This window comes from Pezoporus flaviventris, unplaced genomic scaffold (genome assembly GCF_033815535.1).
Source record: "Pezoporus flaviventris isolate CSIRO_AGI_PZ_B2104156 unplaced genomic scaffold, CSIRO_AGI_Pfla_v1 ptg000040l, whole genome shotgun sequence".
Lineage (NCBI taxonomy): Eukaryota > Metazoa > Chordata > Aves > Psittaciformes > Psittacidae > Pezoporus > Pezoporus flaviventris.
This window is the reverse complement of record NW_026892588.1, coordinates 11,281,461-11,304,748: the sequence shown is the minus strand read 5'-3', so window position 1 is coordinate 11,304,748 and position 23,288 is coordinate 11,281,461. Positions and strand designations below refer to the sequence as shown.

Genomic DNA, 23,288 nt, shown 5'->3' with positions numbered 1-23,288 from the left:
AAGAACACTGTATGCCAACACGCTCTGATAAGCACTGCTGGGGAAATGCCTAAAATCCACAAGGAATACCATAGAAGTAGCTACTGATGAGCAGAGGTTCCTGTCCTGCAGCCTCTGTCTGTAAGGCTCCATTGCCAGGATTTGCACAGGAATTCTCCTCTTGCCACAGAAACTCAGAAGCCTACACTTCATTTACAAAGAGCTGGTGACTGCATTGTGCAAAAGGTGTCATGAAACATTAGCAATGCTAATTGTGCCTATACATACACACGCACACACACATATATATTAGGTGTTACCTACAGAAAGCCTGACAAATGAGCTCAAATGTGTCAGCCATTCGTCTCAGGGGCACTGAACCCCATGTAAAAAAATTTAAAAGTCACTGTATCACTGGGGTTTTACTGGTAAACAGTTTAGCAGAAAGAGCCTGAGAAAGTCTTCACACAGTATTTCCGACCTGCCTCCCCTATAACTGCATGCCCATGACCCTTCTTGGACCTTCATGCTGTAAGGGTAGTGATTTCCCCACAGGCTCCTATTTACTAACTAGAAGCCAGACTCATCTCTGAGTCTAGAGAGAAGGCTGATCTAGACCTCATTCTCTCCTAAACCCTAAAAAATGCGTAACGTATAACCACATGTATATAATTGCATGTACTGACTCTCACGGGCACTCAGCATATGAATTCATTCATGTAACTCTGGGCTGCTGCAGCCCATTATTTAGCTCTATAAACTAATCTGCTGCTCTGCTGAGGTCCATTTAGAAATACCCACCCTTCCCCTTCAGCCTCCTGGCCATACTTACAGGTTTTCAGGCTCAGAGTTAAAGGGATCAGCATGGATCAACAACCGGCTGATGACAGAGCTCCCAGGCAAAGAACCAGACATACCAGCTCGGATATCTGTAGGAATATTGACCACAGGGAAGAGCATGATTAATAATAAGCAGAAAACAGGTAACTTCCATCTCAGAGACAAGACAACAGAGCAGAACATATTAACTCCGTTGTTCACCGTGGAAAGCAAATAGCAATAGCGCTTTCTTCCACTACAGAAGGCTTAGCTCTCTCAATAAGGAGAAGGGTTTCTGAGGCCACCTGCAGGGGTTTTGATTGACATGATATCACCTAAGGCCAGCAGCACAGTTGTAACAGACACATGAAAATGGGAAATAGGATTGTATTCACTGTATCAGCCTTTTTGTTCCAGGGTAACACATGCAACATCCTTGCTTCAATGAGGAAAGACAGAGTAGGACTCAAGTTATTCTCCAAGTTGCTCAATAATTACTGCCTCCTGTTTCTTAAATGATTAGCTGGTGACACAGAGACAGTAGATTTGTTAAAGAGAAAGGAAACAACCTTCCTCCAGAAGAAACGATTTGAACAAGTAATACGGGGGAAGAAGCAGAAGGACAGTACCAGTGATGGGGAGAAGTTGCTAAACAAGATGTGGGAGGTTTGAATTCTGATGGGTCTGTGCACCTCCAGGGACTTCAGCCTTCACATGAAGGGACTGCTCCTCTCAGTCTGTGGCTGCCACTCTTCAGATACCTCTCAGCAGCATTGTACCAGTGTTCTCAAGGTTACTGAGCTCAGTACCTCCTTGTAATTGGCACCTAAACTCTGCCACTGCACATCTGTGTCTAGGTCTCAGCTGCAAACTGGAAAGAGCTACAGCTCCTTCCAAGTCTCCAGTTTTCAGCCCTAGTGGAAAGTTATCCAGCAATGAATTTCTCTTTAATCTGACCGTGCACAAAAGGACATCAGGCAGGTCAATTTCACGCTTTCATGCGGAGACTGAAGCCTGTGCTGCTGTCATTCGTACCCCAGTTGGCTGCCTCAGTGGGAAGTGGTGGGTGTTACACTTACTTGGGTAGAGAATTTTTGTGTTGAGCATTGGCAAGTTGTCTCGGTTTCCTGTCTGGGGAGGAAGAGATGCAGAGCTGCCCAGTGACAAACTTCCTTTGTTTATTAGTCTTTCACAAGGAGACTTGGATGCTGTAAAACACAACACAAACATGGCTATAGACAAACATAACACTGTGACTCAGACCAGCACACAGCAGCACAGCCCAAGCAGCAAGGCTGAGTTAGGAAGCACACAACAACAAAACACTGCAGCAGCCACCACAAAACAAAAAGCTGACAGAATCAGTCATTAGAAGGCAGAGATGTGGCACATGTGCAGCAAGAAAAGCTCACAGACAAGAAGTACCAAAATGCCACATTCAATATTAGAAATGGAGATGAGAAAAAGCTGGTGCCAGCAGTACAACAGACAGAGTATTTAGCTTCCAGTCAATACTCAGATAAGTTCAAAATAAATCTGCAGTGATCAGGGAGCTCTAATAAATTACTCACATAATACAGTTATTAAAGCAAATTGGCTTCTGGTCTCTTGTCATCTGCAAATGATGTCAGAGGCTTACAGGGAAATGTCATCAAGTAAATGACATGAAAAATCTCAAGGCCAATCCTGTCCAAGCACTGAAAGCCAAGAGAACCCAGATTATTGGCTAAGGTGCAAGAAAATTTCTGAATCCTAGGCTCCATATGCTAAGTTCACAAAACAGCCATCAGAGATGTAGTGAAAAGTGGGGTCTATTATGCACAGGCTAGAGACTAGAAATGTGCAAGGCCTGGCACCTGAAGGGCAATCTTTCAAAAATTAGAGAAAAAACAGAACTTGGAAGGTGATACATGTAACACCTCCCTCACTTTTTACAACTAACAGAATTGCAATTCACAGGCAAGATCCGCATGGTGGCAGTCCCAGAGCAGTACCTTTCTGCTGGCTCCTCCCTTTGGACACTCCATAGCTGCCGCTGTGGGAGGACTGCAAGGAGATCTTATCCTCATTCCTCAGCTCCCTGCCCTCTTCAGAGGCTGAGAGGCTAAGGAGGAAGCCTTCTTGCTCCTGGGTCTGGGCATTCTGCTCATCTACAGCTGTAAGGAGAGAGAAAGTGAGTGCCTCACAGCTCTTCTAGCAAGGAACATCTCCCACTGATGTAAATAACAATAGGATGGAACTCTAAAGGCCTCGATTCCTTAAAAGAAAGAACAGAAATAACAAAAAGCTTTCCTATATCATTTGCCTTAACTAAGCTCTGCTCTGGAAAGCTTTCGAAATGGGGCTGGCTTAGCCTGCTGTTTTCTTTGCTGATCTCTTTAGCAATGAGGTTCTAAACAGAAGCGTCCACCTTTGATGCTACATGTACTCAGGCTTCCCGAGATGTAAAGCGTGCTACAGGTGATAGGCTTCTATTTACCTGCATTTAAATGCTGCCAGAAGTTCTAACCAGATGGATATTAAATGATTAATGATTTTTCTGTTTGCTTAATCTGTACTGGGGCAATAGGATAAGCCACTTGAAAAGAGCAATTAGACACACATAGTCGGGGGAAGAAAATAGCAGTTGGTAGAAAGCAATACAAAGGAAAGAACTGAATTAAATACTTTGGAAGGAGAAAAACAGTTTGGAGAAGTTGAACAAATACACTTGAAATGTAACTGGAGTTTGCCTAAAAACTGGTAAGAATTAAATGCCAGTATGTTGCCTAAAGAAATCAAACTTCCTTTGCATGCAATCAACACACTTTCCTCTCCAGCAACCCCTCACCAGGTACAGCCCTGAGCTGATCTGCTAGCTCACTGCCTCTGCAGGAAGACAAGCCTGGCTTCTTTCAGTCTCTTCCCCTCCCTTGTGCTGACTCTGGAGTTTATCAAAACTATCCACAAGGTAATCCAAGCCCAGCAGAAATAACAACTCTTCTTGCTGGATTAAGCAAATTGGTTGAGCCCTAAAAGAACATCAAATTGGCATAAGGTAAGCAGCAGTAAACTGGGACTGCAGTGACGTCAAGACCTCTACTTCATCAGAAGCAAGCTGTCTGCTCTACTTTCAAGCAGGCTGCCCGCTCTACTTCCATCATCTTATATAACTTCACCTTCAGGATAGGTTGTATGCAATATTGCAATGTTGGAAATCCAAGCAATATTACAATTCTGTGTAACTTACTACACAGCTGCTTATAGTGCACATTTAGGTGTGTGTGGACGTCACATCTGCAACTTCAATGCTTTTGTCTACAGTATAAGCTGTTAAGTACTTCCTTTGGTATAAGTTAAACCACTGAGTTTATGACTAACATCTGGGAGACTGATGCCTTTCAAAGGAAATGGAACTCTGAGTTATGTGTATGAGTGGGCTGGAGAGAGATAAGGGTCAAGATGTGGAGAAAAGGGTCACCTGCCTAGGAAGTTAACACTGGAACAGAACTGATTTGCCTCAAGGTGCAGTATTAAAACATTTTCCCAGTTACAATGCTAGTTTAAGAAGTTCCTGCCCTCTCCTGCAGTTGTACCACTGTACCATTGCACTGTCTTGCTGGGCTCTAATATAAAAAGATTTCTGAAACAATCCAAGCTAAAATATTTAAAATACTTTCTTTCTAAGTATTTTCAGATCTGTTTTAGGGCAAGGCCACACAAACAGTTGTGCTGACACAGTTGTGGTATGGGTGGGAACAGGCAGGAAATGCAAATGAACAGAGCGCGGGAGGGTAGTAACTTCCTAAACCAGCCCAATGGGAGACAAGGTATCTGGAACTCATTTGACTCATTTACCACTTTTAACACTTGGGCTCATTTACCAAGCAATGTTTCAAACAGGTGGGCTTGGCAGAGATGACACTGAAATCAAATAGCCAGTCTTTCTGAATAGCTTCTGTAGCTCAGGAAACCTGTCTTTAATTAAGAACATAACTCCACTATGGAATAAAGGAAATGTATACTTTTCAAGAGCCTGTAACAAGCCACAAGCAGGACTCCTAACAGGTTACCTTTTTCTGCATGCTCTATTATCTGACGAATGGCTTTTTTCAAGCTGTTGGCTCTCAACATGAGCTGTTCTCGGGGACGAAATATCTGGGGGCGTGCAGTACATGACGAGCCCACTGACCGGTCGCTAGAAGAATCACAAGCACTGCCTGATCCATCACCGTCTTCGGTTTCCTCTGCAATGGTGGGAGGAGGGTTTGGCAGAGATGAAGATGCTTGAGATTCATCATTCAATGTCTTCAGCAATGAGTCGAGCTTCTCCTTCAAGACAGAGCACTACAAGGAGAACAACAATATTTGTGTATAACTAACAGTAGACTGGGTAGCTCATTCTTTTAGGGCTTGCTGAACTGTTGCTGTCCTGGTTCTCTGAAAAGAGCAGTTTTTCACTTCAGAAGTAGAAAACAATTTTTCCAAGCTTACCTTCCTGGCCATGACCTCTGATTCCTCTGAGCTCTCTGTTGCCTTCTCATAGGCTTTCCCTACTCGAGCCACAAAATCCTTCACTGTCTCACAAAGCACCCTAGACAAAGAAGGTAGTGAAAACAAAGTCACACAAGGATTGTCTGAGGATTTTCAGAGTGCAACTTTCACTTAGAGTAGTTGTCCTCTCAGTACTCACTTGGCTGAGGAGATGACCACTGAGTGTTGGTCAGACGTCAAAATTTTGGACAAATGAGCAGCCACAGAATCTTCATAGAAGAGAATTTTCTGCACCTGGTGACAGGCAGAAAAAAGCCACCCAACATTACAACATATGCTGTGTAACCCTGGCTCCCCAGAGAGTAGCCATCCTTCTACAGGTTCTTTTGCCCTGCAGAAGTTCTGTTGTTCAGGTCTCAGTCCTGAATCCGATGAATAAACTAATTCTGAACCTAGAAATCATCATCAGCACAGTTCTTAAAGTCTCTGATCAACTGTGAATCTAAAACTATTTTTTCATGACTCCTACGCAGCTTTTCACAATTTCAACAACTTCACGTCATGACAGCAAATAAAAGTCAATTGTTTCCTCTCTGTCCTCTTCTAAAGCATCTTCTTCTCATCCCTCATTACAGTTATTGACTCTAGTGACCCAGCCTCCATCCTTCTCCATAATATTTCATTAACTTAAAGCTCCCAGGTCTTTGTAGCTCCTGCTACACCCAAGTCATGGCTCAGGCCCGCTCCATTTGAGCTCAACATTGCCTCCTATCTTGTCTGTTCTGAGGCTGCTGCTCACAGTCCACTGCCCTCTGCATCTCGTGACGTACCTCAGAATCCTCACTGAAATCTTCAGTGACTGTAGAAGTGGAGGCCTGGCGGGGGAGTTTGGTTTCATAAACCATGATGCTCCACCTATTGAAAAGGAGGCATCATACTTGTCAGTACAAGGCAGATGATTTCTTCCTTTATCCAAAGCACGTAACGGGTTAGAACCGCAAAGCAGAACAAACTGCACTTTGGCTAGGGCATGATTGATGTAAGGAAGCCACAGGGGTGCAATGGAACTGCAGAGAGGCTGAACTGGCAGAAGAGGGAAGGATAACACCATGAGCAAGTCTGCTACAGCACAAGGAACTTTTCTATACTTCCTCCCTCTCTCACAGAAATATGGGCATTACAACATAACAGATGCCAAGATGCAACTCTAATGACAAGAAGCATTTTTAAATGTAGAAACATGCATAAGAAATATTAATACTAGGGGTAAATATGTCAATTACTGCATCCAGCTTTCATCTCTAGGCCAAACTCAAGATAAATTGGTTCAAATTTATCACAAAAAATAGCTTAAAGAAAATAAACCATGACTGTAAGGCTAACAGAATCAACTGATGAGAACTCTGGAACTCAAAAGAGGACAGTGGACATCAGACAGCTTTACTCATTGCTATTCTGCAGCACTGACACAGAAAACCAGACTACCTCTTGTTGCTAGAGGGGGACAGGGAAGAAGAAATGTTAACTGGCATTAATAAGAAGTCCAGCAGGTGGGCAAGATCAATAACTGCCCAGTTATACTGGAAGGGTATTTTCACACCACTCTTGAGGGCACTAGTGACGGCTACCCACCTGTCCAGCATTTTGGTACTGGCCCTCTCCAGCTTCTCCAGGATCTGTGGGAGCTGGGTATCATCATCACAGGCAGAGCCCCAGCCTAACACACGAGCAAGGTCATTCCCTGTTCCCAAGGGTAGCACTCCCAGCTGGCACTGCATTAGAGAAAAGGAAAGAAAAACTGATATTCAAATGGGAACACACAAGCCACAAACAGCCACAAGTAACATGACTGACTCTTTACACAGACCAGTCATTGAGAAACAGCTAGTCCCAGGGTGAGGAGAAAGTAACTGTACGGGGAAAACAGCCAGAAGAGCAGGCAAGTAAGGAAAAATTTCCTCAAGTTGTTAGTTGAGAGAGAAGTGTATTACAGCTACCATGTCGAGGAGCACCTTGCTAAAAGTAACCCCTTCTGCAGACGTATTAGCTAACCACCAGGCGGTGCTATTGCTTCTTCTGTAAAATCAGCATAGACGTCTCCCAAGACAAAATGGAAAACTAATTAAACATTGTATGATACTCCAATGAAGTTTCTGTCTATCCTAAGACTCAGAAACTACACCAGACAATTAAAGGGAACAGATGAGGAGCATCTTGTGGAACTCTCAGTTTACTAACTGCAGCCCTCTCCAAGTGTAAGTCTCTGCTGGCAATGGAGCAGGAGTAACTCAGAGCTACTCCAAAAGTTGGATCGTGTAAGAGGGAGTTGCGGAGGAGCACTGGAGATAGGAATAATGAATTAGTCCAGCACTACTTCTTGCAGGGAACTACTGCAAGAGCGCTGCTGTGGTGAGCTTTCAGCAGCTTCAGTCCTGGGGCAAACTACATCTGTACAATCAAAGAAAGTTCTCTTCAACCTATGCTGTTGAAACTACTTCAGTCCTTCATCCAACCAAGCTCTTTGGGCAGGTACCTGCTTGTGAAGATTGAGGCTATCAATTTCGGAGAGAACCCAGCCAACACTTCCGTCCCCACCGCAAACTAGAATCCGGAAAGTGTCAAATTTCTGGAATAAGCGCAAACTACGGAGAAGGGAAAGAAAAAAGCAAGAGGGAAGAACAATTGCTGTTACAGAAAGAAATGACAATTCCAATCTAGGTAATAAATACAGCAGATCTGCTTAAAGTAGGCTCTGATGTCGCAATAAATATGGGCCACTGTCAGATTACAATTAGTTAGAATTATTATAAATAAGGAATTATAAATACAGTAAGGATTTACAATGGCTATTCACTAAAGAAATATGTCCCAGACACACTCTTCTACTAAAGCAAGGCACTTTTGTCTGAACAGAAGAGGAAACAAGCATGTGATAGCTGATTTTCCACAGAATTACTTCTTCTCTGCATATTTGTTGTGTTCAGCCTAACACTAGTTATTTGTCACTGTTTGGAGTGCTCTGATGTCATTGCCTTTGCACTTAAGGCCACACAAGTTAAAGCAAAGTTTGAAGAGTGGGAACTTTGTGCAGTCATTCAATAAGCAAACAACTGTAAGAGGCTGTGAAGTCTCACAAGCTTTAGTCCCTCTTCTGGGAAAGCAACATAACTCAGTGGTCTGGTGCCTTGTCTGTCCCACAGGCAGGCAAATAACTCACCAGCAAGAAAAGTGTGAATTTCTCTATTCACCCTTCCCAGAATATTAAAAACCACCTCCTCTTAAGCTGTTTGAAACTGCGCTTCTTACTGAATATGTTAATATGTTCCAGAACTACTGCCTGCTTTTATTTTGGTTTTGTAGATTTATTACTACATAAACAGGATTTGCTACAGTGCATGGAAATCCTTATTTCTTTAGACATTGCTGACACATAAAAAATGGCTGTCAGGATGACATCTTATGGTATAGTTTAACTGGCAACAGCTGAGATTATTTAAATCATCAAGCAGCAGCCTTTACCCTGTACCATCACTTCCTTTTTAAGAAAGCATCCATTAGAAGTGTGTACCACAGCTTGAGAAAATGGATTCCCTCTCTTGCCTTCTCTTCTGCTTAAAAGCAAAATTCCTCTATACAGTCAGCCCAACTGGGGAGAAGAAAAAGAGTACTTAAAAGGTTTCTGTAAATTATTTATCAGTCAAACACATCCCCTGGACAGTATGGTTTTAAAGGCCAGTGTTTTGCAATGTACTATAGCAAGAAACCACAACAGTTCTGAGAAGAGCAGAACCTAGTGATCACTCACCCAGGGTGGACATCCTAGATTTAACACCCTGCATCTACAGGTCTCAGCCACAGACTCTGAGCCACATTTAGACAAATCTGAAGGAAATTCACCTACTGTAAGAAGCACCCGCTCATGATAAAATTTACTCAAATATGAAGCAACCGAGAACTATTTGGAAGGGGGCAAACTAGAGAGCAAACTTTTTGTCTCTTTTTAAACTGAGTTGCAGAAATACCTTCAAGGAATTTATTCCACAGTGCTCACTTTTTTTTTTAATCCATAGATATTCCAGTGTAAGCTGGCAAATAAGACTGAAATGTCACTATATCCCAGGACAGAACCAACTTTATCAAAAGCACTCATGAATGATGTTTCTCCAATATCATTACCACATACTTCCCAGGCTTCCTAGGTAAGTTATCTCTGGATAAATCTCATTTTAACAATATTCATTTGCTACCTATGACATCTGTTCACCCGATTTAAGTTCTCTCTCATTAACAGTACACAAGGATGCCTGTTACAAGTCTGTCTGCTGACAAGTTTTCTTCTGGATTCAAGCTTTCCATGCTTGGTCTTCTTCCAGGGGAGTGTTTCTGGAATTCCCCCAAACCTCCTCAAGCTGTCCTGCTGTTACTGATGGATGGAAATAATAACCTTTTTCAACATTTTTGGCTTTAGCTAACCAATAACACTAAACAGAGAGAGGGGAAAACCCCTCCAAACTTCATGTGTTCAGTCTGCTCTGAGAAATAGGTTCCTTGCTGTGTTTGTGGACGAGTTTACAATAAAATGAATCACTTGTACTTTTCTGGTGCTTACAAGGAATGGGTACTTCCATACAGTATCTGCTTACCCAAGGTGAGGTCCACCATTCATGAGGTCAAAGACTTGGGCTGGATTCAGTAGCTGTTTGAATCTTCGTAGAAATTTTACACCTTGGTTGTCTCCACTTTTTGAGTTGACAAATACTAACAAAGGGCTTGTGCAAGAAGGGGGACAAGTAGCTTTCCAGAAACCTGTTGGAGGGGAAAAAAGGGAAGGGAGGAGGGAGGAAAAAACCAAGAGATGTAAAGCTGCCCCATGGAGATGAAGAGAGAAAACAAGACCCCAGACCCCAGCACAGCTACGAAGAAGCTAATACTTTTCTTGTGCTTATGGCACTCACTGGGTAGATGCCAAATGTGCAGAGCCCTGAATCCAGCACAAACCACACCTCATGCTGCCAAATATTATGCTTATCTCCTAGCAATATGCCAAAATTTTCAGCTTTTCCAATGTTCCTGAGCTGCTTCTGCAATATAACTGTTCTCAATAAATTTTAACAGCTGCATTTCAGCAAATACTGATGTTACAGGGTAATAAAGCAAATAAAACCAAAAGCAAACAGTTCACTGCCATACTTTAGCAGTGTCTACCAGTTTGGAATTTCAGCAACACCAAAACAGAATTTTCAGTTGAGATAATCTGCTATTAATACTGTTAGCTGAAGGGACTGTGACTGAGAGAAAGGCATTACTTACTAACGCTACTTACCATCTGAATCAATGCTGTTAAGAGCAGTAGGAGGAATGACAGATACTTTGCACAGCCCAAGAGGGCACTTGTTTGGCAACAACTCTTTACATGCTGTATGTACCTGAAAACAGCACAAAAAGTTAAAAAAATAGAACAAAACATTCAGACCCTTTGGGGTGCTGTGGTATAACTCATGAAGCCACACAACAAAAGATTGTAAAGAAAGAGCAAAAAAGGAAGAAGGAGTGAAGCCAAGGAAATGTCAATCAATAAAGTTACTTCAAGAATTATCTAACCAGTCTTCTACCAACTCTCCTCCTTTCATTAATATGTACTGTTTCTGCCATTTCAACTTGAGACTAGCACTTTGAGAGCTGAGAGGACCAGGTAGCAGATTCTGTGGTTTTAAGAGCTTTCAGGCATTCTGCTTTCAAAATCCGAGCCTCGGTTGAGAGGTGAGAAGTAGCACAAAAGAAAAACCTAGGGATTCAAGCAAATCAGAATTCAAAAAACAAAGCAGGAAGACATGAGGGACATAACAGAAAAAGAGATTAATCAAGCCACCAAATGAAAAAGGGAATACAAAGCAGAGTAGGGCACTTGAATCATTTCTGGCAACCAAAGACTGCAAAGTAGAGGATGTGCATTATACAAACATATTTGTGATAGTTCTCTTACTAGTATTACAGACAACTGGAAACATAGCAAGATCTGCACCACTGCAGTGATTAGGCAGGAGAAGCGTATTGCAATGGGAAGGGAAACTGCTATTATTAAAATAGCTTAGTATTCTTTATTGCCCTGTTTTCTTCTACCTTTTCAATTTGCAGAAATGACAAATAATGGCTCCAACATCTCCCATGCCTTGATTCATAACTGCTGTAATTAGATTCCCTATGAAAGCTCGCTATCAAAAGAAAATGAGGTTGCAGAGAAGACAGATACTTTTTATGCATCACAGTGATACTTTTCAGCACAAATTTAAATTTCGTTCTCTCTTGCAGGCTGTTTTATCATCTGGAGAAAGAACAGTAAAGTCCTTCATGGCAAATACTGATAGCACAGTTAGAGATTCCTTTTTAAGTAAATGTCATTAAAAAAACACACCACAGACCTGATCAAAGACTATCCTTTTATTGAAATTATCATGTTTATTCAACTCACCATGGCTTTGCACCAAAGGCAGCGCCAGTCTTGCAGTCGTAGGACACTACCACAAGTTTTATCACACACAGTGCATTTGGCACTCACAGGCAGGTTTCCTTCCAGCCACTGATGCGGCATTGAGATCTGCAAATGGTACAGAGGGAGAGAAGTAATATGGACTTTTCAGAGTCCAACTCAAGGGCACAGGATGCCCTGGGGCACTGAGACATAAAGGGAGGCAAGTCTTTACATGCATTGTTTAAGGGCAGCAAAGACAATTTCTAGGAAACACCTGAGGACCTCTTCTGCCATTTCACATCATGCACAAGCACAAAAAGACCAGGTGACTCGCTCCAGAGTACCCAAGAAACACCTACTGGCACCAGACATCCCATATGCTACGGTACTGTTCCAACCATTCATTTATCTTCCTTTGCCAAAAATTGGATCAGGCTGCCATAACTCCAATCACTTAACCTCAGCTCCTCCAGTCCATAGCAGGAAGCCCTTCCTATTAGGAAGTCCTTGCTAACTTGGTCAGACTTTTCACACAGAATATTGTGTTCTGACAGTAAAGGCCTTCCCCACACTGCAAACACACAGAGGCAGAATCTGCTGTCTGTACAGTCAAGAAAGCTGCAGACGCTGTGGTTCCACATCAAGGTAAGGCTGAAAGAGTTAAGACTAACACCTACCCCATCTTCATCCTCAATGATATCCTTCCCAATAGAGGCCAGAGTTGTCCACTTGCAATTATTGGTTGCCCGCACAGCACACCGCTTGTGGGCTTTAAACTTGCACACTAGAGAGGAAGAGAAGAATATATTAATCCTTTCTCAGAACGTGCAATGTGGCAGCCTGTGCAAAAGCTTTCCCGAGTGACCATATCTGGCTCCAGAAGCAAGCATGGGCACACACTACCCCTGTTAGCACTGCCAAAACTATCTGCTCTAAGCATCCCGAGTAAGATGAGCTAACTATTAATTCTTGCCTTGTCACTTTTGCCAGCTGCTTGTACAAAGCTTAGTTATCACCCTGTTAAATCTGACATGATTTGCATAGTCATACACCCCTGCATCCTTTAACACAGTGTGGGTGTAACCTTATTCACGCTAGAAGTACGAGCTGTGAGCAGCCAGGCATGTCTGCTATGCCAGAGCTGAAAAAGAATAAACTCCTGACATTCAAACACATAACAAGGAGGTTCTTACAAATATGATTATTCTTATGAGATATTATGATGAATATTCTGATGCCTCAGAAGTACATCCCTGTTCACTTCAGAAGCATGATTTTAAATAAGGTAAGGGATGGCAATATTTGGGTATGGGGGGGAGGGAAAATAAGCTATATTACTACCAGGTCTGACACTAAAACTAGCATGAAAACATCATCACATCTATTATCCTTTTACAAAAACCTGATCTAGACTTCTGCATGAAAATTCTGAAATCCACGTGAAGCCAAAGGGATTCAACAGCAAAGGGATTCAGCATCAGGTCTAGAAAAGACCTCTACTCATACACTGCCTGGAGCTGTCTCAAGTTTATTATACAGCATTCTTCTACATCTTTTTTGCAGCCTGCTAACAATATTCCTCTTAAATTATCTCTGGAACATGGCACTGAGCTATAAAGTTGGTGATCCCAAAACAGGAGACAAGAGAGCATGCTTACCTTCACATGAGAGCCCATGTGATGTGACTCCAGACAATGCCTCCCGACACACATTGCAGTATGTTGGCCGAGCATGCGAGCAGGCGTACCAGTTATGCATCCCTGAGAAGTGGTCCATGCTGTACTGGGTAGACTAATAAAATAAATATATTACAGCAAAGTCGAGAGCAAAACCAACAAGACCATTTTTCCTTTGTAAAACAAAGACTTGCACATAGGAGTCAGAAACAGAATGCTTTCACTAGGGAAGAGTAGGCCACGTGCAGTTTATACACGCTAGCTGACTCAAGAAGGTCTTTAAGTCAGAAGAGGGTACCTGAAGAAGATGACACACGATTTCCGCTCCTGTCCTACCTCCCATCCTTGTCTCACTACAAGCATGTTTAGGGAAATGAACTGGAGAATTTATCTGCTGGAGAGTTGATCCTTCCCTTCCCCAGTTGTTTGCTGGATTAAGTTTTCAGTAAGATCAGTTCCCCAACCTGGCTTACTGTGCAGCAGAGGAATGCTTGAGCCAGCATAAGAGAGGAGACAAGCATAGGAGTCGGGAGAACACAAGAAAGCTTCTTTTAGTGACAGTGCTGGTCTTACTACAGCCCCAGAAAGCAAACAGATGTTCTGAAGTAGGCAGAACACCAAGCAGGCAAGACATGAATTAGGACAGAGAGGACAACTGAAGAGTGAAAAGGCAATGGGAGGAGAACTGTGTTTCATAACCTACCCATATTCAGAAAAGCTCTCTTGAAGTTACCAAGGGAGGGTATACAAAGCCACAGGCGTTCTTTGGAGAATCACTTCAGTGTATTTGGGATAGCTTTTACAGAAGACTTAACACTATACCCATTACGGCAAATAATACGACTTCTGTTAACTTTCGTGGAAGCTGATGCCAATCTCAAACCAAGCTGAGTAAGATTAAATAATGGTAGGAGATGAAGCACAGAGTGCAAAGGAACACATTTTCTTATTACCTCAAAATGTTCACGGTTTTGTACAGTCTTCAGCGCTGCAATCCAATCTTCCATCTCTTTTCTGTTATCAGCACAAAGGATGAGCTTCCGACATGGAGTGATAATCTGAAGAGTGAGAGAAAATTAATAGTGTGCGTTCTGGGCGTGTCAATGAGAGACAGCAAGAGAACGCATTCTCTTTATAATCTATAATATCTAGCTATAATATACTACTGTAGGCTATTGAAGCTGTTTTCAGAGGCAATGAGATGCACAACCTCATCTGCACCTTTCAACCATATTTTTCACCATAACATACTTAATTCCTACCTAAATCTACAGAACCACAGATGTTTTAGCTGTCATTCCCAACACTGAACTGACTAAAGAAATCTCTTGTAACCAGCTACCAGCACAACACAAATCAAGCACAGAGCAGTAGGAGTAAGTATATTACATGTGCAGACCTCAAGTTTTCTTAAATACTTGATTACTTTTGAAATTGGCAACACATTAAAATATTTTGTTAACAGTAAAATACATCAGTTTCTAACAATTAATGAATTAGAGAAGATGCTCTGTAACAACATACTAAAAATCTGCTTAGAGTTATGACCAGGGAGGAGGGGAGAAACCAAACAAAATACACAACCTAGAAGAGAGATCAAATAAGCAATTCAAAAGATAAATCACTGTATTTTTAAACCTCACGTTTCCTGAGGGCTTGTTCTACATGTATTACATAAAAGATGTTCCAACATTAGCAGCTTGAGGTTGTGGTGAGTTTTCCTTCCTCTAAAAATACTGCCCTCAGTGTGTTTCTATCCTGCGCTAATTCCCACGCGTTAGCTGCCCTGTGTTTAACAAGCAGTTCAGTGTTTTCACAAACGAGTAGAAAACAAGCATGGAGGGGGGGGAGCCGAAGCACCCCTCTGCCCAGGAAAGCAGATAGGTCTCTGTGTTACCCGTCACCAATGCTCCTTTAGTCAGATGGCGGCAGCAGAGAGAAATAAAAGCCCCTAGCTCTCCACAGGACCATGTCTGCTGTCCACAGGCCGGCTCATTCAGCTGGGGTCCAGACTTTACTATAAATCAACATTTATTCTTCCTAAGACAAAAGTCTTTCTTTCCCACACTGTAGTTATCTTATCTTACTAACACTGTCTCTTTCTATACACTTCAGTATCAATTTCCATCAAACTGACTTCTTAAAGCAGACCAATACCGAAGTGTTTGCAAGACCTGGATTTAAAGAAAGCTGCATTAAGTTGAGCACCATTAACAAAACTCAAAAGGCTCCCCTTTATGTCAACTCTAAAACCTTTCAGCAGCCCAGACTCTCCCACACCCCTCTACATGTTTTGTACATAAAAAGCCCATCTACATCATCTGCAGATGAAAGAAGACTAAACCAAACTAAGTTGTGTCAGGCTGGTAAAGCCCGTGTGGCTCTTGCAAGCATGCAACCAGATTTTGCTAATGAACACTAAAAAAAACCACACACATCACCTCAACACATAACCCCTGTTAATTACCACTTCCCAATCTGTTTCTCACTTCTCTATCATTCATGAAACGGATTAAAAATAAATACCTTTGAAGCTGAGCATAAAACTTGGAAGTTCAACATCAAGCTGAGGCTGAAGTGCCTCAGAGCATCCACTAAAAAATGTGTAAGTGATATCAATAAAAAGGATACACCTGTAAAGTCTGCTTTATTTTAAGTTCTTTTATTTTCAGAATATACTTCTTTTCATATGATAGACTGCAGCATTCACCTCCAGTAACACTAACTTTACCCTGAGGCATTACCAATACCTAGAAAAGGGTAGAAAAGGGTGCTACAGACACATAACATAGGCAATGAATGGAGCCAAATACCTTTTTAAGGCAAGGACTGTCCATTCATATTAGAAACAGGGGTTTGGCATCGAGCATTCTACCTTGGACAAAATGCCCTGATCTGTATCAACTCTAAGCAAGCACAAATAAATACTGACAATTTTCTAAAAATAAAACTTTGAAGAACTCCTTCCCTCTTCCCTGACTTTTCCTTTAAATATTTGCAAATGATAAAATTTATTCCCAAAGAAGATAATCACAGGAATCTTTCTTTTTCCTTGGGAGAGTGGAAAAGTGGGTGATTAACTGCATTTCCATCAAAAACTGTGCTATGTAAGAACGGCTCCCCTAGAGAAACCTTTTATAGAACATGAAACACTACTGCAAAAATCAGTATTATGTTAGAGAAGAATGAGCAACATCTCTGAGGTCCTGCTAAGAGGAAGGAGCTTTTTCCCTGGAAGTAAAACCAAGTTCAAAATAATTTGTTCAGGCAGCACAGGGCAGCAAAGCCAAAAATATCTACAATTGCATCTGTACAACAGTACCCTATGTAAAGTTCAAACATCCCAAGATGAAGTATCCAAGGACCTTTCATCTCTTCAAAACCAGCCATCTTTTATAAGGAACCACCAGATCATTCAACAAGCCACTGGCATGCTCTTGGGCAACAGGGAAAAGTAATTTAAAACAGTTGGTAAAATTGATTTATTATCACTCCCGTTCAGTGATGTCCCTTTTCCTAATTTTGTGTCTTTTTTGGGGAGAAAAAAGAGGAAAGAAGGAAAATGCAAAGTAATTAGTATCAGTTTTAAATCACCTTGGAAGACATGAAATCTCAAATATCATCATAAAACACAGAAATATAGACACTCCTTTGATAAGAAGTTACTGACTTCCTGGATCACTGGAGAGACCAACATAGAAAATCATTAATTCCTTCTTACATCACTATCATTTTAAAAATCTCTATATTCAGTGTTGGGAATCATCTGTACAAAGAATAAAGTTTGTAAGACAAGAGGAGAAATAAAAAGATCAAGAAGATCTTCATACTTAAATTGTCCAGACGAAGAGTCACAGAATTAAGAGTCTGCTGTGTAATTGAAACTGCAAATAAAATGTAACTTTGTGCAAGATAAATTTATGAAGAGCATTCCCCATGAGTCAATTCTAAAGCAACATTTACATTGGGATTTAGTGGTATCATCAGAGAGGGGAAATAAAAGAATATAATCTCAAACCTCATTCCTATTCTAAGGAGAACAAATTGGAACAATTCAGACTTCACTGTGAAGGACAGATAAGATTTTTATGTAACTAGCGTAACAATTCTTTGGGGAAATTAAGGAACCATACAAACCTGTCCTGCTTATCATACAATGGTGCTACAATTAAACATTTTAATGAGGTTATTCAGGAATCCAGAAACACGTTAACAGGGACACTTCCTTTGCAGAGTGGCTCAGCAGTCCTCACCTTTCATACAGCTTCAGACACACAACAGACAAAGCCAGGTACCTTGTGAGCACAAGACACTCTTGCTTTCCCTGCACTGCAGGCAGCCACAGGTTTCTTGCTGTGCAGGCTGATGTGCAACAGGCATGCTACTACACTGGCCCTCAGTAAGGGCAGAAAGGAGGTTAACAGAAAAATGCTCTCACTCACAGGGAAAAAAACACTGATCCTACCACTTTCACTCCTTCTACTCGAGCCAGTGATGTCCAGACACTCACCTGCTGAAGGATACTAACAGAGAAAGAAAGGTATTCACTGCACTGTCTAGATGAGACTGACCATCAATCTAACATCTCACACCAAAAACAAACAAACAAAAGAAATCAATCTTGTCATCTCTAAAAGAAGCTACAGCAATCTTCCCCTGAAAAGTTGTCCTTTCCCAGTCGAGGAGCCTGGGGTGTTTCCTCTGAGCTATACCCACGATGAACTGATGCTCTGGAACACGAGACTTGGTTATCCCTGATGGCAAACGTGGCTAGAAACAAGCATGGTCCAGCTATTTTTTCATGTTCCGGCTACAGCTTTAGACTAACATCCTGGAACAGTGTATTCCACAGGATGACGACGCACTAGGTGAAGTAGCATTTCCTTTTATTTGTTCTAAATTTACAAAGCAGTGATGTCATCCTGTGACCTCTTGTTCTCATATAAATGGAGAACACAAAAACAAGGATCTGACTGCTTTTGAGTTAGGATGGGGGCTGCCTTGCTAGGAGTTAAAAAGAAAACACAATAAAGATTCTAAGATTTATTTATAACCTCATGAATTTTTGGCCTGTTTGGGGATTGGCAGAACTCAGAGAGTTCCTGCCGTGAAACAGCTCAAAATTGTATCTAGATATGAGCAATTATGTAAATGAAGAGTGCCTGTTCTTCCTAAAAAGGTAATATTAAAAACTAACACAATTTTCTGAGCCTAATGCTATTGAATTTTTGGGTGTGGTTCTTTAGATTTCACTCTTCAGCAAGAACTGGATGCCCAGATACCTGTGGCCACAGCTCACCACATGGTGACTTTATCAAGACCTAAATGCTGACCAGGAAAAGAGCTCAACAATAGTCATGAGGGAAAAAAAATCTGCTGATCTCCCTAACCAATCCTGAAGAGCCATAAGGATGATGAATGGCAGGAAGGCTTAAAGACATTTCAAATCAGGACAGTTTAGCTTACAAATTCCTCACTGCATATGAATCCCCAGAAATACCAGCTGCGGGAATTACAGCAACCATCAACTACTCACTGGGTCAACCCTTTGCAGGCAGTTATGTGCCCTCTATGCATATGAGCCATATCAGGTCTATTAGAGAAACCCTCAGTTTGCAAGCCTGCTCACTCTAAATCAAAACAAGCCTTAACGCTTAAAAAAAGCCATGCCTTCACTGTCTGTCTTGTGCCAATATGCATGGCAGCATCACTTCTCCAGAATTTAGCTTCATCTCCTCTGTCTCTTCCTCACACAGCACATGCCCCCTTGCCAGCTGTTAACCTCCACCCCTCATGCGGACCCACACTCCCCTGTCCAAAACTAACACTAGTTTACTGACATTTCAAATCTGGCCAGCTGGCAAACAACAGAGCCAACAAAAGAAAATTCCTCATTTCATGTTCTAAAAATGGACTGGATGTCCCTGGATGTCCTTTCCCAATGAACAGCTGTGAATAACTGGATTAGAAAGGCCGCTCAAAAACATCCCTTACATTAGACTAAATTTTAAATAGAAATCTGCTATACTTCACCCTTTCGTGTTTGGCTGTATTGAGCAACCTTCCTCCACCCAACAGCCACAGCATTAGCTTCAATCTTCCGGTCTTGCTGCCATCAAAGACAACGTTATCATCTCTGCTCACTTCCTCTTCTCAGCATTTTCTGGCTGCCCAGAAACTTCTCAGCAAAAACAGTGACAGTCTGGCCAAGCATGTGTTGGGGCTGTTTGTTATCAGAGCAGATCTGGTGAGATCAGTGACCACAAAAGACGGCAAAACAAGTTTAAGATCACACTGGCCCAATCACAGAGCTGGCTGAAGAAATGCTGCTGGGGAAAATGGGGCAGAGGGGACATACAACTTTGCTAAATATAGTTTTTCTGATGAGATACATTTCTCAGAGTGGCCAAAAGTGGGTGTATGAGAACACCTGCTCATTCTGACTGCTTCCCTTTACTCATATCCTGTTCAAATATAGTACTATGTTCAAAGGTGCTAGCCATAAATCCCCCCTTTCAAACAGTTGATGACTTGGGTACAAGAACAACAGGAATTTCTGGAGCTCAAAAGACCCAGGAATTGCAGCTAGGAAAAAAAAAAAAAAGATGCCAGAACAGTGCTGGTGTAGGCAAAAATGTCAGCTTAATCATATATGGCAGCAAAAACATCCACCATCTGCAGCTAACTGCTGTATCTGCTTTTATACAGTGGAATAAGCTCTTGGTATCCTACGAACACAAAATCTCAGGAAGGAAAATTGGGTGAGATTCTATAAGGGCCCAGCCACTTTATCCATTTCAGCTCATGTTCCAGCAACAGCAGCAGTGAAACAAACACTAGTATATGTGAAAACACCTTGCTCGTGCTCATCAGCAAGAATCACAAAGCAGCGAAGTCCTACATGTTACAAATATGACTGTTGAACTCAGAGAGGAAAAAGTGGACTAAGAGTGGATTAAGCAAGTGCTACTCCCTCAGCAAGAAGGTTAAAAGAAGACTGTGAAAAAGGGAGAAGAAATGTAAACGAAAGTATGAGTTTCAGACTGAAACCAGTACTTTACACTCAAAATCTTGAATGCCTGCCTCACTGATATTAGCTTTTGAAACCATTTGGAATTGAGCATCAGGCCATGAAAGCCTTAGACAACAAGTGGCATGATTTTAGTAAGTCTTTATAGTTTGGAAGAGAGAAATATTACAAGCATCAAGACTTAGACACATGGGGACCAAGGCTTGCTTTCCTCCACAGACAACACCCCCCTTCTGATTTGCAATTCAGCTTTCACCCGTTTTGCTAAGAAATTTAGTTCTGTTAACTCACTGCAGAAGTCAGTTAGAGCTCTCTAGAACTGCATCGATTGTCCTTCCTCAGAACCTTGATGCTACCTGGAAGGGGAAAGGAAAAAGAAGCTCTTCATATGACACTGAAGAAATGCACCTGCTTTATATTTATTTTTATAGTGCCAGATCTTTATTTCCTGCTACAATGACCACCTTTCATCTATAGGCTGAGAAAGTTGAGGCTGTTCAGCCTGGAGAAGAGAAGGCTGCGTGGAGACCTCATAGCAGCCTTCCAGTATCTGAAGGGGCCTATAGGGATGCTGGGGAGGGACTCTTCATTAGGGACTGTAGTGATAGGACAAGGGGTAACGGGTTGAAACTTGAACAGGGGAAGTTTAGATTGGATATAAAGAGGAAATTCTTTCCTGTTAGGGTGGTGAGGCACTGGAATAGGTTGCCCAGGGACGGTGTGAATGCTCCAATCCTGGCAGTGTTCAAGACCACGTTGGACGAGGTCTTGGGTGATATGGTTTAGTGTGAGGTGTCCCTGTCCAGGGCAGGGGGGTTGGAACTTGATGATCTTAAGGTCCTTTCCAACTGTAACTATTCTATGATTCTATGAAACTCACATTTTACCAAATAAAACATACTGTTAATGTTCTTACTGCTGAGCCAAATTCTGCCCTTTTTTATAGCAATAACAAGATTTTCCTCAAAGGCCTATGTGCCTAAATCTCTGCTTACACTACACCAGGTATTTTATCACCAACTTCCACGTGGCTGTTTTACCTTAATTTTCAACCTGTAAAATTCAGGACAGCTCATTTGTATAGAAAAATAAGTATAGCATATGGTGTGGTCTCTTTAGGACCATTTTTACATTATTAGGTTCATTCGTATTGCAATATGTACCTCATCTACCATGGGGCTACACATTACAAGCACATACCTGAGCACTGGCACTTACTGCCACTTTGCTGTACCCACAGATCAAGTTCAACTCATGCTGACCCTCCATCTGTGCTTTCTCCCAGTCCCTATCTTCCCTAGTGCTGCAGCAGGAAAGCAGACCAGACAGAGCGTTCCCTGGGAAAATTATCATCTCTCATACCAGGGTCACATTCCTACATGCTTCTGGAAACTCTGTTCCTAAACAAGGCAAATTCCTGTTCTTGGCAATTGGTAAGAGGAGCACAGAGGAAGGAGAGGATTTTGGGACTTTCTAACCACTTAACAGAAGTCAAAACCTAGAACATGCATGGTCTTTGCCACTGTTAGCAGACAATCCTGGTAATTCATGCATATTAATCACTAGAGATCTACATGGATGGAGCAGCACCAAATGGGCATTCCAAGTGCCAGAGTATCTTATCAAGGCTCCCTTATCCACTCACCCTCTACTTCATGCAGCAGGTTCACATACTCATCCCTTCATCTGTTTTCCAAAGTTCCCAAACAGAACTACCCTGTTCAGAGCGCAGTGCATTTGGGAAGGTAAAGGATATTTCTGAGAAACCTTCCTAGTCACTCAAACAGAAGCAAAACCATGAAGAACAGAGGGGCAGGTCAGTGCTCCCCAGTGGTAGAGCTGCTGTCTCAGTGGGCTCATACATGTCAAGGCTAGCAGCTAATAAATCACAGGACTGAGCAATAAAAGACCTTGTCCACGGTAGGAAAGTGACCTGTTACTGACAGCTTATTGTTAGTAATAGCTCTTCACAGCCCCCCAAACTCAGTTGTGTTGAAAAGAGGCTGGTAGCTAGCATAAAAGGAAATTAATAGCTTTCAACAGGTTGATGAACCCAGGGGCTTTCCACACTGGATCATCAGGCAAAGACAAATCTTGTTCCGCACACTGCAGCAGTGAAACCATCAGAGGCACCAGAAGTAGGGAGCTATGCATAGAAAGTCTTTTCCTTCTAGAGCAGCTCCCATGTAAAACTAAACCCATCATGTTCTCAAGTTACCTGTTTACCACAGGTTGTGCTGCCTTTGTGTCCTCACCTGGAAGGGTGAGAAGATGCCAAAATCCTCAGGCTTGCCCAGGAAGGTAGATAAAACACCAACACAGCAGGGAGCTTACAAAGAGCAAACAGATCATCAAACAAAGGCTGCTAGTGTTCAGGCACAAGGGCAGTAACAGACACTGATTTCAAAGCAGTAAATTTCCCTCCAGGGAAACAAAAGGTCTTCACAAACAGTCACCTTCACTTTCCAGCTCTCTATCTACCCTAACAGTAACACACATAAAGCTCAGTTTGATCTCTTTCTCTTACAGTAGCCTCATCTTTCTCAAAAACTCCCAGCATATTTTTGGGTCATTCTGTAATGTACAGTAGCAACCGCCAGATCGCTCCACCCACAGCAACTTCTTCCAGACTCTCTTCTTCCATGTTTACCCTCGCTTCCATGTTTTTTTCTCCACATTTTTCCTTCTTTTGTGCAAGCAGCCTAATGACCATCTCCTGCAGCAGGCTGGATTAAGAGTCCTAAAAATCCTTGACATGAAAGAATTTTAAATGACTATTTTCACTGACTAACAGTGACTCAGAATGGTCTGTTTACCAAAGGGCCTTTTCTCAAGCAGAAAA

General features: G+C 42.1%; 1 protein-coding gene across 8 annotated transcripts in view; it reads right to left on the bottom strand.

Moving 5' to 3' along the window:
• The window catches only part of DGKD (diacylglycerol kinase delta), a 64,664-nt gene that overhangs the window by 17,769 nt on the left and 23,607 nt on the right, over window positions 1-23,288 (bottom strand). For 7 of the 8 annotated variants that reach the window (XR_009745489.1, XR_009745488.1, XM_061465342.1 and 4 more), the window contains 15 exons: window positions 14,370-14,474; window positions 13,399-13,531; window positions 12,418-12,524; window positions 11,741-11,866; window positions 10,595-10,697; window positions 9,915-10,077; window positions 7,805-7,913; window positions 6,904-7,043; window positions 6,102-6,186; window positions 5,471-5,565; window positions 5,272-5,371; window positions 4,851-5,124; window positions 2,793-2,954; window positions 1,878-2,006; window positions 812-908 (listed from right to left, as the gene is read on the bottom strand). Coding sequence is in view for 6 of the 8 variants with exons in the window: in XM_061465342.1 (XP_061321326.1) it covers window positions 812-908; window positions 1,878-2,006; window positions 2,793-2,954; window positions 4,851-5,124; window positions 5,272-5,371; window positions 5,471-5,565; window positions 6,102-6,186; window positions 6,904-7,043; window positions 7,805-7,913; window positions 9,915-10,077; window positions 10,595-10,697; window positions 11,741-11,866; window positions 12,418-12,524; window positions 13,399-13,531; window positions 14,370-14,474 (1,928 nt within the window). In the remaining 2 variants the exon portion in view is untranslated. Of the gene's footprint in view, window positions 1-811; window positions 909-1,877; window positions 2,007-2,792; window positions 2,955-4,850; window positions 5,125-5,271; window positions 5,372-5,470; window positions 5,566-6,101; window positions 6,187-6,903; window positions 7,044-7,804; window positions 7,914-9,914; window positions 10,078-10,594; window positions 10,698-11,740; window positions 11,867-12,417; window positions 12,525-13,398; window positions 13,532-14,369; window positions 14,475-19,449; window positions 19,674-23,288 lie in introns of those variants that run through there. The other variant, XM_061465345.1, reaches the window with a different exon arrangement.